This window comes from Pristiophorus japonicus, chromosome 31 (assembly GCF_044704955.1).
Source record: "Pristiophorus japonicus isolate sPriJap1 chromosome 31, sPriJap1.hap1, whole genome shotgun sequence".
NCBI lineage: Eukaryota > Metazoa > Chordata > Chondrichthyes > Pristiophoridae > Pristiophorus > Pristiophorus japonicus.
This window is the reverse complement of record NC_092007.1, coordinates 8,038,190-8,051,416: the sequence shown is the minus strand read 5'-3', so window position 1 is coordinate 8,051,416 and position 13,227 is coordinate 8,038,190. Positions and strand designations below refer to the sequence as shown.

Below are 13,227 nucleotides of genomic sequence, written 5' to 3'. Positions count from 1 at the left end.
ACTGCCCCGTGTCCTAACTCGCACCGAGTCCCACTCACCCATCACCCCCTGTGCTCACTGCCCCCGTGTCCTAACTCGCACCGAGTCCCGCTCACCCATCACCCCCTGTGCTCACTGTCCCCGTGTCCTAACTCGCACCAAGTCCCACTCACCCATCACCCCCTGTGCTCGCCGGCCGACATTGGCTCCCATCCGGTAACGTCTCGATTTTAAAATCCTCATGCTCCTGTTCAAATCCCTCCAGCCACTCCTGATCTCTGTAACCTCCTCCAGCCCCTACACCCCTCCCTATCTCTGTAACCTCCTCCAGCCCCTACACCACTCCCTATCTCTGTAACCTCCTCCAGCCCCTACACCACTCCCTATCTCTGTAACCTCCTCCAGCCCCTACACCACTCCCTATCTCTGTAACTTCCTCCAGCCCCTACACCACTCCCTATCTCTGTAACTTCCTCCAGCCCCTATACCACTCCCTATCTCTGTAACCTCCTCCAGCCCCTACACCCCTCCCTATCTCTGTAACCTCCTCCAGCCCCTACACCACTCCCTATCTCTGTAACCTCCTCCAGCCCCTACACCCCTCCCTATCTCTGTAACCTCCTCCAGCCCCTACACCCCTCCCTATCTCTGTAACCTCCTCCAGCCCCTCCCTATCTCTGTAACCACCTCCAGCCCCGACACCCTCCCTATCTCTGTAATCTCCTCCAGCCCCTACACCACTCCCTATCTGTGTAACCTCCTCCAGCCCTACTCCCCTCCCTATCGCTGTAACCTCCTCCAGCCCTACACCCCTCCCTATCTCTGTAACCTCCTCCAGCCCCTACACCCCTCCCTATCTCTGTAACCCTCTCCAGCCCCTACACCCCTCCCTATCTCTGTAACCTCCTCCAGCCCCTGCACCCCTCCCTATCTCTGCAACCTTCTCCAGCCCCTACACCCCTCCCTATCTCGGTAACCTCCTCCAGCCCCTACACCCCTCCCTATCTCTGTAATCTCCTCCAGCCCCTACACCACTCCCTATCTCTGTAACCCTCTCCAGCCCTTACACCCCTCCCTATCTCGGTAACCTCCTCCAACCCTACACTCCTCCCGATCTCTGTAACCTCCTCCAGCCCCTACACCCCTCCCTATCTCGGTAACCTCCTCCAGCCCCTACACCCTCCCTATCTCGGTAACCTCCCCCAGCCCCTACACCCTCCCTATCTCGGTAACCGAGCAGATCAGAGGATCACAGAGTCGGACTCCGTTCTTGGCCCAGCTATAACTCCCATCGAGGATGTGTAGGGAAGGGTGCTCTGACTCCTTACCTCTCTGGCACGTTGCCTTGGTGATCGTGGAGAGGGATCTCCGCAGCTGCACCAGAATGCTTGAGGTATTCCGTTCGACAGAGGTTGTCCAATAGATCTGCTGAATAATTAAAGAAAAGTACATGCATTTATATAGCACCTTTCATGACCACTGGATGTCCCAAAGCGCTTTACAGCCAATGAAGTACTTTTGGAGTGTGGTTACTGTTGTATTGTGGGAAACGCGGCAGGCAATTTGCGCACAGCAAGCTCCCACACACAGCGATGTGATAATGACCCAGATCATCTGTTTTTGTTATGTTGGTTGAGGGATAAATATTGGCCCCAGGACACCGGGGAGAACTCCCCCTGCTCTTCTTCCAAATAGTGCCATGGGATCTTTTACATCCACCTGAGGGGCAGACGGGGCCTCGGTTTAATGTCTCATCCGAAAGATGGCACCTCCGACAGTACGACGCTCCCTCAGTACTGACCCTCCGACAATATGGCGCTCCCTCAGTACAGACCCTCCAACAGTGCGGTGCTCCCTCAGTACTGCCCCTCCGACAGTGCGGCGCTCCCTCAGTACTGCCCCTCCGACAGTGCGGCGCTCCCTCAGTACTGCCCCTCCGACAGTGCGGCGCTCCCTCAGCACTGCCCCTCCGACAGTGCGGCGCTCCCTCAGTACTGCCCCTCCGACAGTGCGGCGCTCCCTCAGTACTGCCCCTCCGACAGTGCGGCACTCCCTCAGTACTGCCCCTCCGACAGTGCGGCGCTCCGTCAGTACTGCCCCTCCGACATTATGGGACTTGAACCCAACATCTTCTGGGCTCGGAGGCGAGAGTGCTGCCCACTGAGCCTCGACCAGCTGCTCACCGTTGAGTATATTGTGGTGATGTTCGATCCCCTGTGGCAGTCTGCTCCTCTCTGGGGTATTGTGATGCCAGCTGTAAAACCTATCTTTCACTGAGGGCTCTGTTTCGGGTCCTGCTGCCAAACTATCGGCCCTTCGAGTGAATCACAGTTGGCAGACTCGGAGGCGGGAAGTTCTGGGCTCAGTTCTGACACCTGTCTGGCAGAAAAATTCCAGACTGGTACAGAAGGCAGATAATCCAGACAGGATCCCCTCTTCCTGGGAAATCATGTGCTGCAAGGGTACAGTACAGAAAACGGTCGCAGTCTGGTTAACAGTGCCAACTGCTTGCAATTATATAGCACCTTCAACATCCCAAAGCGACTCACAGGAGTGCAAATCCAACCTCTAATTCATTTCGCTCCCAAATGCCCGTGGGCGCTGGGGGTTGGAGCTTTCAAGACTAAGATTGGTGCATTTTTGTTGGGTAAGGGTATCAGAGGATACAGTGCAAAGGGCGGTAAATGGGGTTGAGTTACAGAGTTAGTGTACTGGAGAGATGGGCTTCGATGGGGGAGTTAGGGTACGGGAGGGATGGGCTTCGATGGGAGAGTTAGGGGACTGGAGGGATGGGCTTCGATGGGGGAGTTAGGAGACTGGAGAGATGGGCTTCGATGGGGGAGTTAGGGGACTGGAGGGATGGGCTTCGATGGGGGAGTTAGGGGGCTGGAGAGATGGGCTTCGATGGGGGAGTTAGGGTACGGGAGGGATGGGCTTTGATGGGGGAGTTAGGGGACTGGAGGGATGGGCTTCGATGGGGGAGTTAGGGGACTGGAGGGATGGGCTTCGATGGGGGAGTTAGGGTACGGGAGGGATGGGCTTCGATGGGGGAGTTAGGGGACTGGAGGGATGGGCTTCGATGGGGGAGTTAGGGGACGGGAGAGATGGGCTTCGATGGGGGAGTTAGGGTACGGGAGGGATGGGCTTCGATGGGGGAGTTAGGGGACTGGAGGGATGGGCTTCGATGGGGGAGTTAGGGGACTGGAGGGATTGGCTTCGATGGGGGAGTTAGGGGACTGGAGGGATGGGCTTCGATGGGGAAGTTAGGGGACTGGAGGGATGGGCTTCGATGGGGGAGTTAGGGGACTCGAGGGATGGGCTTCGATGGGGGAGTTAGGGGACTGGAGGGATGGGCTTCGATGGGAGAGTTAGGGGACGGGAGGGATTGGCTTCGATGGGGGAGTTAGGGGACTGGAGGGATGGGCTTCGATGGGAGAGTTAGGGGACTGGAGGATGGGCTTCGATGGGAGAGTTAGGGGACTGGAGGGATGGGCTTCGATGGGAGAGTTAGGGGACTTGATGGATGGGCTTCGATGGGAGAGTTAGGGGACAGGAGGGATGGGCTTCGATGGGAGAGTTAGGGGACAGGAGGGATGGGCTTCGATGGGAGAGTTAGGGGACTGGAGGATGGGCTTCGATGGGGGAGTTAGGGGACTGGAGGGATGGGCTTCGATGGGAGAGTTAGGGGACTGGAGGATGGGCTTCGATGGGGGAGTTAGGGGACTGGAGGATGGGCTTCGATGGGAGAGTTAGGGGACTGGAGGATGGGCTTCGATGGGGGAGTTAGGGGACGGGAGGGATGGACTTCGATGGGAGAGTTAGGGGACTGGAGGATGGGCTTCGATGGGAGAGTTAGGGGACTGGAGGGATGGGCTTCGATGGGGGAGTTAGGGGACGGGAGGGATGGGCTTCGATGGGAGAGTTAGGGGACTGGAGGATGGGCTTCGATGGGAGAGTTAGGGGACGGGAGGGATGGGCTTCGATGGGAGAGTTAGGGGACTGGAGGGATGGGCTTCGATGGGAGAATTAGGGGACTGGAGGAATGGGCTTCGATGGGAGAATTAGGGGACTGGAGGAATGGGCTTCGATGGGAGAATTAGGGGACTGGAGGAATGGGCTTCGATGGGGGAATTAGGGGACTGGAGGAATGGGCTAGTGTGTCGGTGTAGGTCGCGTGCATTGAATGTTAATACATGATGTAAAATGGAAGATATATTCACAGTATACCAGTATTGACTAATAGATGGCCCCGATCGCCCACATGATCGCTTTCCTTAAAGATGGATATCCGCAGGACCTTATCCTCTATCGGTGTAAACGGGGTTTCTGCCAATATTGAGGGGACCGAGGGGATGGGGAACAGCCTGGAGAGGCTGACCCCTGTGGATTGGCACAGTCCGATCAAAGTACAAGAGTAAGCAAGTCTTGCTACAATTATATTGGGTCCTGGTGAGGCCACACCTGGAGTTTGGGTCTCCTTACCGAAGGAAGGATATACTTGTCATAGAGGGAGTGCAACGAAGGTTCACCAGATTGATTCCTGGGATGGGGGGGATTGTCCTATGAGGAGACATTGAGCAGATTAGGCCTATTCTCTCTGGAGTTTAGAAGAATGAGAGGTGATCTCATTGGAACATAGCAGATTCTGAGGGGGATTGACAGGGTAGATACAGGGAGGGTGTTTCCCCCTGGGCTGGGGAGTCTAGAACCAGGGGCCACACAGTCTCAGGATAAGGGGTCGGCCATTGAGGACTGAGATGAGGAGGAATTTCTTCACTCAGAGGGTGGTGAATCTTTGGATTTCTCTGCCCCAGAGGGCTGTGGGGGCTCAGTCGTTGAGTATATTCGAGACTGGGATCGAGAGAATTTTTGACTCATAAGAACATAAGAACATAAGAAATAGGAGCAGGAGTCGGCCATTCGGCCCCTCGAGCCTGTCCGCCATTTAATACGATCCTGGCTGATCCGATCATGGACTCAGCTCCACTTCCCTGCCCGCCCCCTTATCCCCTTATTCCCTTATCGGTTAAGAAACTGTCTATCACTGCCTTAAATATATTCAATGTCCCAGCTTCCACAGCTCTCTGATGCAGAGAATTCCACAGATTTACAACCCTCTGAGAGAAGGAATTCCTCCTCATCTCAGTTTTCGAGGGGAATCAAGGAATACGGGGAAAGTGGAGTTGAGGTCGATGATCAACCGTGATCTCATTGAACGGCGCAACAGGCTCGAGGGGCCGAATGGCCGATTCCTGCTCCTATTTCTTGTGTTCTTATGTTCTCAAAGTCCTGAAATGTTACAGAGAACGTCACCCATTGTACGTAAATTGAACCAGAAGAGGGAGCAGTACCGGTTAAATTGGGCTTCACGTAGTCAGGAAGAATCTCTGTACTTAGAGGGCGAGAAATGTTTGCAATAATCTGCCTTGTACAAACATAAACACCAGGGCAGAATGGAGGGGCTTCGATGGGAGAGTTAGGGGACTGGAGGGATGGGCTTCGATGGGGGAGTTAGAGGACTGGAGGGATGTGCTTCGATGGGAGAGTTAGGGGACTGGAGGGATGGGCTTCGATGGGGGAGTTAGGGGACTGGAGGATGGGCTTCGATGGGAGAGTTAGGGGACTGGAGGGATGGGCTTCGATGGGGGAGTTAGGGTACGGGAGCGATGGGCTTCGATGGGGGAGTTAGGGAACTGGAGGGATGGGCTTCGATGGGGGAGTTAGGGGACTGGAGGGATGGGCTTCGATGGGGGAGTTAGGGGACTGGAGGGATGGGCTTCGATGGGAGAGTTAGGGGACAGGAGGGATGGGCTTCGATGGGAGAGTTAGGGGACTGGAGGATGGGCTTCGATGGGGGAGTTAGGGGACTGGAGGGATGGGCTTCGATGGGAGAGTTAGGGGACTGGAGGGATGGGCTTCGATGGGAGAGTTAGGGGACTTGAGGGATGGGCTTCGATGGGAGAGTTAGGGGACAGGAGGGATGGGCTTCGATGGGAGAGTTAGGGGACTGGAGGATGGGCTTCGATGGGGGAGTTAGGGGACTGGAGGGATGGGCTTCGATGGGAGAGTTAGGGGACTGGAGGGATGGGCTTCGATGGGGGAGTTAGGGGATGGGAGGGATGGGCTTCGATGGGGGAGTTAGGGGACTGGAGGGATGGGCTTCGATGGGAGAGTTAGGGGACTGGAGGGAATGGGCTTCAATGGGAGAGTTAGGGGACAGGAGGGATGGGCTTCGATGGGGGAGTTAGGGGACTGGAGGGATGGGCTTCGATGGGAGAGTTAGGGGACAGGAGGGATGGGCTTCGATGGGAGAGTTAGGGGACTGGAGGGATGGGCTTCGATGGGAGAGTTAGGGGACTGGAGGGATGAGCTTCGATGGGAGAGTTAGGGGACTGGATGGAGGGGCTTCGATGGGAGAGTTAGATTACTGGAGGGATGGGCTTCGATGGGAGAGTTAGAGGACTGGAGGGAATGGGCTTCGATGGGGGAGTTAGGGGACTGGAGGGATGGGCTTCGATGGGAGAGTTAGGGGACTGGAGGGAATGGGTTTCGATGGGAGAGTTAGGGGACAGGAGGGATGGGCTTCGATGGGGGAGTTAGGGGACTGGAGGGATGGGCTTCGATGGGAGAGTTAGGGGACAGAAGGGATGGGCTTCGATGGGAGAGTTAGGGGACTGGATGGAGGGGCTTCGATGGGAGAGTTAGATTACTGGAGGGATGGGCTTCGATGGGAGAGTTAGGGGACGGGAGAGATGGGCTTCGATGGGAGAGTTAGGGGACTGGAGGGATGGGCTTCGATGGGGGAGTTAGGGGACTGGAGGGATGGGCTTCGATGGGAGAGTTAGGGGACGGGAGGGATGGGCTTCGATGGGAGAGTTAGGGGACGGGAGGGATGGGCTTCGATGGGAGAGTTAGATTACTGGAAGGATGGGCTTCGATGGGGGAGTTAGGGGACTGGAGGGATGGGCTTCGATGGAGGAGTTAAGGGACTGGAGGGATGGGCTTCGATGGGAGAGTTAGGGGATGGGAGGGATGGGCTTCGATGGGAGAGTTAAGGGACTGGAGGGATGGGCTTCGATGGGAGAGTTAGGGGACTGGAGGGATGGGCTTCGATGGGAGAGTTAGGGGACTGGAGGAATGGGCTTCGATGGGAGAGTTAGGGGACTGGATGGAGAGGCTTCGTTGGGAGAGTTAGATTACTGGAGGGATGGGCTTCGATGGGAGAGTTAGAGGACTGGAGGAATGGGCTTCGATGGGAGAGTTAGGGGAATGGAGGGATGGGCTTCGATGGGAGAGTTAGGGGACGGGAGGGATGGGCTTCGATGGGAGAGTTAGGGTACTGGAGGGATGGGCTTCGATGGGAGAGTTAGGGGACGGGAGGGATGGGCTTCGATGGGGGAGTTAGGTGACTGGAGGGATGGGCTTCGATGGGAGAGTTAGGGGACTGGAGGGATGGGCTTCGATGGGAGAGTTAGGGGACTGGAGGGATGGGCTTCGATGGGAGAGTTAGGGGACTGGAGGGATGGGCTTCGATGGGGGAGTTAGGGGACGGGAGGGATGGGCTTCGATGGGAGAGTTAGGGGACTGGAGGGATGGGCTTCGATGGGAGAGTTAGGGGACTGGAGAGATAGGCTTCGATGGGAGAGTTAGGGGACTGGATGGAGAGGCTTCGTTGGGAGAGTTAGATTACTGGAGGGATGGGCTTCGATGGGAGAGTTAGAGGACTGGAGGGATGGGCTTCGACGGGAGAGTTAGGGGAATGGAGGGATGGGCTTCGATGGGAGAGTTAGGGGACGGGAGGGATGGGCTTCGATGGGAGAGTTAGGGTACTGGAGGGATGGGCTTCGATGGGAGAGTTAGGGGATGGGAGGGATGGGCTTCGATGGGGCAGTTAGGGGACTGGAGGGATGGGCTTCGATGGGAGAGTTAGGGGACTGGAGGGATGGGCTTCGATGGGAGAGTTAGGGGACTGGAGGGATGGGCTTCGATGGGAGAGTTAGGGGACGGGAGGGATGGGCTTCGATGGGAGAGTTAGGGGACTGGAGGGATGGGCTTCGATGGGGGTGTTAGGTGACTGGAGGGATGGGCTTCGATGGGAGAGTTAGGGGACTGGAGGGATGGGCTTCGATGGGGGAGTTAGGGGACGGGAGGGATGGGCTTCGATGGGAGAGTTAGGGGACTGGAGGGATGGGCTTCGATGGGAGAGTTAGGGAACTGGAGGGATAGGCTTCGATGGGAGAGTTAGGGTACTGGAGGGATTGGCTTCGATGGGAGAGTTAGGGGACGGGAGGCATGGGCTTCGATGGTGGAGTTAGGGGACTGGAGGGATGGGCTTCGATGGGAGAGTTAGGGGACTGGAGGGATGGGCTTCGATGGGAGAGTTAGGGGACTGGAGGGATGGGCTTCGATGGGAGAGTTAGGGGACTGGAGGGATGGGCTTCGATGGGGGAGTTAGGGGACGGGAGGGATGGGCTTCGATGGGAGAGTTAGGGGACTGGAGGGATGGGCTTCGATGGGAGAGTTAGGGGACTGGAGGGATAGACTTCGATGGGAGAGTTAGGGGACTGGATGGAGGGGCTTCGATGGGAGAGTTAGATTACTGGAGGGATGGGCTTCGATGGGAGAGTTAGGGGACAGGAGGGATGGGCTTCGATGGGAGAGTTAGGGGACTGGAGGGATGGGCTTCGATGGGAGAGTTAGGGGACTGGAGGGATGGGCTTCGATGGGAGAGTTAGGGGACTGGAGGGATGAGCTTCGATGGGAGAGTTAGGGGACTGGATGGAGGGGCTTCGATGGGAGTCTTAGATTACTGGAGGGATGGGCTTCGATGGGAGAGTTAGAGGACTGGAGGGATGGACTTCGATGGGGGAGTTAGGGGACTGGAGGGATGGGCTTCGATGGGAGAGTTAGGGGACTGGAGGGAATGGGCTTCGATGGGGGAATTAGGGTACTGGAGGGATGGGCTTCGATGGGAGAGTTAGGGGACTGGAGGGAATGGGCTTCGATGGGAGAGTTAGGGGACAGGAGGTATGGGCTTCGATGGCGGGGTTCGGGGACTGGAGGAATGGGCTTCGATGGGAGAGTTAGGGGACAGGAGGGGTGGGCTTCGATGGGAGAGTTAGGGGACTGGAGGGATGGGCTTCGATGGGAGAGTTAGGGGACTGGAGGGATGGGCTTTGATGGGAGAGTTAGGGGATGGGAGGGATGGGCTTCGATGGGAGAGTTAGATTACTGGAAGGATGGGCTTCGATGGGAGAGTTAGGGGACGGGAGGGATGGGCTTCGATGGGAGAGTTAGGGGATGGGAGGGATGGGCTTCGATGGGAGAGTTAGATTACTGGAGGGATGGGCTTCGATGGGAGAGTTAGGGGACGGGAGGGATGGGCTTCGATGGGAGAGTTAGGGGATGGGAGGGATGGGCTTCGATGGGAGAGTTAGATTACTGGAAGGATGGGCTTCAATGGGGGAGTTAGGGGACTGGAGGGATGGGCTTCGATGGGAGAGTTAGGGGACTGGAGGGATGGGCTTCGATGGGAGAGTTAGTGGATGGGAGGGATGGGCTTCGATGGGAGAGTTAGGGGACTGGAGGGATGGGCTTCGATGGGAGAGTTAGGGGACTGGATGGATGGGCTTCGATGGGGGAGTTAGGGGACGGGAGGGATGGGCTTCGATGGGAGAGTTAGAGGACTGGAGGGATAGGCTTCAATGGGAGAGTTAGGGGACTGGATGGAGGGGCTTCGATGGGAGAGTTAGATTACTGGAGGGATGGGCTTCGATGGAAGAGTTAGTGGACGGGAGGGATGGGCTTCGATGGGAGAGTTAGGGGACGGGAGGGATGGGCTTCGATGGGAGAGTTAGGGGATGGGAGGGATGGGCATCGATGGGAGAGTTAGGGGACTGGAGGGATGGGCTTCGATGGGGGAGTTAGGGGACTGGAGGGCTGGGCTTCGATGGGGGAGTTAGGGTACTGGAGGGATGGGCTTCGATGGGAGAGTTAGGGGACGGGAGGGATGGGCTTCGATGGGAGAGTTAGGGGACTGGATGGAGAGGCTTCGTTGGGAGAGTTAGATTACTGGAGGGATGGGCTTCGATGGGAGAGTTAGAGGACTGGAGGGATGGGCTTCGACGGGAGAGTTAGGGGAATGGAGGGATGGGCTTCGATGGGAGAGTTAGGGGACGGGAGGGATGGGCTTCGATGGGAGAGTTAGGGTACTGGAGGGATGGGCTTCGATGGGAGAGTTAGGGGACGGGAGGGATGGGCTTCGATGGGAGAGTTAGGGGACGGGAGGGATGGGCTTCGATGGGAGAGTTAGGGGACTGGAGGGATAGGCTTCGATGGGAGAGTTAGGGGACTGGATGGAGAGGCTTCGTTGGGAGAGTTAGATTACTGGAGGGATGGGCTTCGATGGGAGAGTTAGAGGACTGGAGGGATGGGCTTCGACGGGAGAGTTAGGGGAATGGAGGGAAGGGCTTCGATGGGAGAGTTAGGGGACGGGAGGGATGGGCTTCGATGGGAGAGTTAGGGTACTGGAGGGATGGGCTTCGATGGGAGAGTTAGGGGATGGGAGGGATGGGCTTCGATGGGGGAGTTAGGGGACTGGAGGGATGGGCTTCGATGGGAGAGTTAGGGGACTGGAGGGATGGGCTTCGATGGGAGAGTTAGGGGACTGGAGGGATGGGCTTCGATGGGAGAGTTAGGGGACGGGAGGGATGGGCTTCGATGGGAGAGTTAGGGGAGTGGAGGGATGGGCTTCGATGGGGGTGTTAGGTGACTGGAGGGATGGGCTTCGATGGGAGAGTTAGGGGACTGGAGGGATGGGCTTCGATGGGAAAGTTAGGGGACTGGATGGATAGGTTTCGATGGGAGAGTTAGGGTACTGGAGGGATGGGCTTCGATGGGAGAGTTAGGGGACTGGAGGGATGGGCTTCGATGGGAGAGTTAGGGTACTGGAGGGATTGGCTTCGATGGGAGAGTTAGGGGACGGGAGGGATGGGCTTCGATGGGGGAGTTAGGGGACTGGAGGGATGGGCTTCGATGGGAGAGTTAGGGGACTGGAGGGATGGGCTTCGATGGGAGAGTTAGGGGACTGGAGGGATGGGCTTCGATGGGAGAGTTAGGGGACTGGAGGGATGGGCTTCGATGGGGGAGTTAGGGGACGGGAGGGATGGGCTTCGATGGGAGAGTTAGGGGACTGGAGGGATGGGCTTCGATGGGAGAGTTAGGGGACTGGAGGGATAGACTTCGATGGGAGAGTTAGGGGACTGGAGGGATAGACTTCGATGGGAGAGTTAGGGGACTGGATGGAGGGGCTTCGATGGGAGAGTTAGATTACTGGAGGGATGGGCTTCGATGGGAGAGTTAGGGGACAGGAGGGATGGGCTTCGATGGGAGAGTTAGGGGACTGGAGGGAATGGGCTTCGATGGGGGAATTAGGGTACTGGAGGGATGGGCTTCGATGGGAGAGTTAGGGGACTGGAGGGATGGGCTTTGATGGGAGAGTTAGGGGATGGGAGGGATGGGCTTCGATGGGAGAGTTAGATTACTGGAAGGATGGGCTTCGATGGGAGAGTTAGGGGACGGGAGGGATGGGCTTCGATGGGAGAGTTAGGGGATGGGAGGGATGGGCTTCGATGGGAGAGTTAGATTACTGGAGGGATGGGCTTCGATGGGAGAGTTAGGGGACGGGAGGGATGGGCTTCGATGGGAGAGTTAGGGGATGGGAGGGATGGGCTTCGATGGGAGAGTTAGATTACTGGAAGGATGGGCTTCAATGGGGGAGTTAGGGGACTGGAGGGATGTGCTTCGATGGGAGAGTTAGGGGACTGGAGGGATGGGCTTCGATGGGAGAGTTAGTGGACGGGAGGGATGGGCTTCGATGGGAGAGTTAGGGGACTGGAGGGATGGGCTTCGATGGGAGAGTTAGGGGACTGGATGGATGGGCTTCGATGGGGGAGTTAGGGGACGGGAGGGATGGGCTTCGATGGGAGAGTTAGGGGACTGGAGGGATGGGCTTCGATGGGAGAGTTAGAGGACTGGAGGGATAGGCTTCAATGGGAGAGTTAGGGGACTGGATGGAGGGGCTTCGATGGGAGAGTTAGATTACTGGAGGGATGGGCTTCGATGGAAGAGTTAGTGGACTGGAGGGATGGGCTTCGATGGGAGAGTTAGGGGACGGGAGGGATGGGCTTCGATGGGAGAGTTAGGGGATGGGAGGGATGGGCATCGATGGGAGAGTTAGGGGACTGGAGGGATGGGCTTCGATGGGGGAGTTAGGGGACTGGAGGGATGGGCTTCGATGGGAGAGTTAGGGGACTGGAGGGATGGGCTTTGATGGGAGAGTTAGGGGATGGGAGGGATGGGCTTCGATGGGAGAGTTAGATTACTGGAAGGATGGGCTTCGATGGGAGAGTTAGGGGACGGGAGGGATGGGCATCGATGGGAGAGTTAGGGGATGGGAGGGATGGGCTTCGATGGGAGAGTTAGATTACTGGAGGGATGGGCTTCGATGGGAGAGTTAGGGGACGGGAGGGATGGGCTTCGATGGGAGAGTTAGGGGATGGGAGGGATGGGCTTCGATGGGAGAGTTAGATTACTGGAAGGATGGGCTTCAATGGGGGAGTTAGGGGACTGGAGGGATGGGCTTCGATGGGAGAGTTAGGGGACTGGAGGGATGGGCTTCGATGGGAGAGTTAGTGGACGGGAGGGATGGGCTTCGATGGGAGAGTTAGGGGACTGGAGGGATGGGCTTCGATGGGGGAGTTAGGGGACGGGAGGGATGGGCTTCGATGGGAGAGTTAGGGGACTGGAGGGATGGGCTTCGATGGGAGAGTTAGAGGACTGGAGGGATAGGCTTCAATGGGAGAGTTAGGGGACTGGATGGAGGGGCTTCGATGGGAGAGTTAGATTACTGGAGGGATGGGCTTCGATGGAAGAGTTAGTGGACTGGAGGGATGGGCTTCGATGGGAGAGTTAGGGGACGGGAGGGATGGGCTTCGATGGGAGAGTTAGGGGATGGGAGGGATGGGCATCGATGGGAGAGTTAGGGGACTGGAGGGATGGGCTTCGATGGGGGAGTTAGGGGACTGGAGGGCTGGGCTTCGATGGGGGAGTTAGGGTACTGGAGGGATGGTCTTCGATGGGAGAGTTAGGGGACGGGAGGGATGGGCTTCGATGGGAGAGTTAGGGGACTGGAGGGATGGGCTTCGATGGGAGAGTTAGGGGACTGGATGGAGGGGCTTCGATGGGAGA

General features: G+C 57.5%; 1 protein-coding gene across 1 annotated transcript in view; it reads right to left on the bottom strand.

The window, feature by feature from the left end:
* LOC139240326 (trypsin-like) overlaps positions 1-13,227 on the bottom strand; it is a 222,584-nt gene that overhangs the window by 94,202 nt on the left and 115,155 nt on the right. The window contains exon 2 of the mRNA XM_070868799.1: positions 1,308-1,404. Coding sequence (XP_070724900.1) covers positions 1,308-1,404 — 97 coding nt within the window. The remainder of the gene's footprint in view (positions 1-1,307; positions 1,405-13,227) is intronic.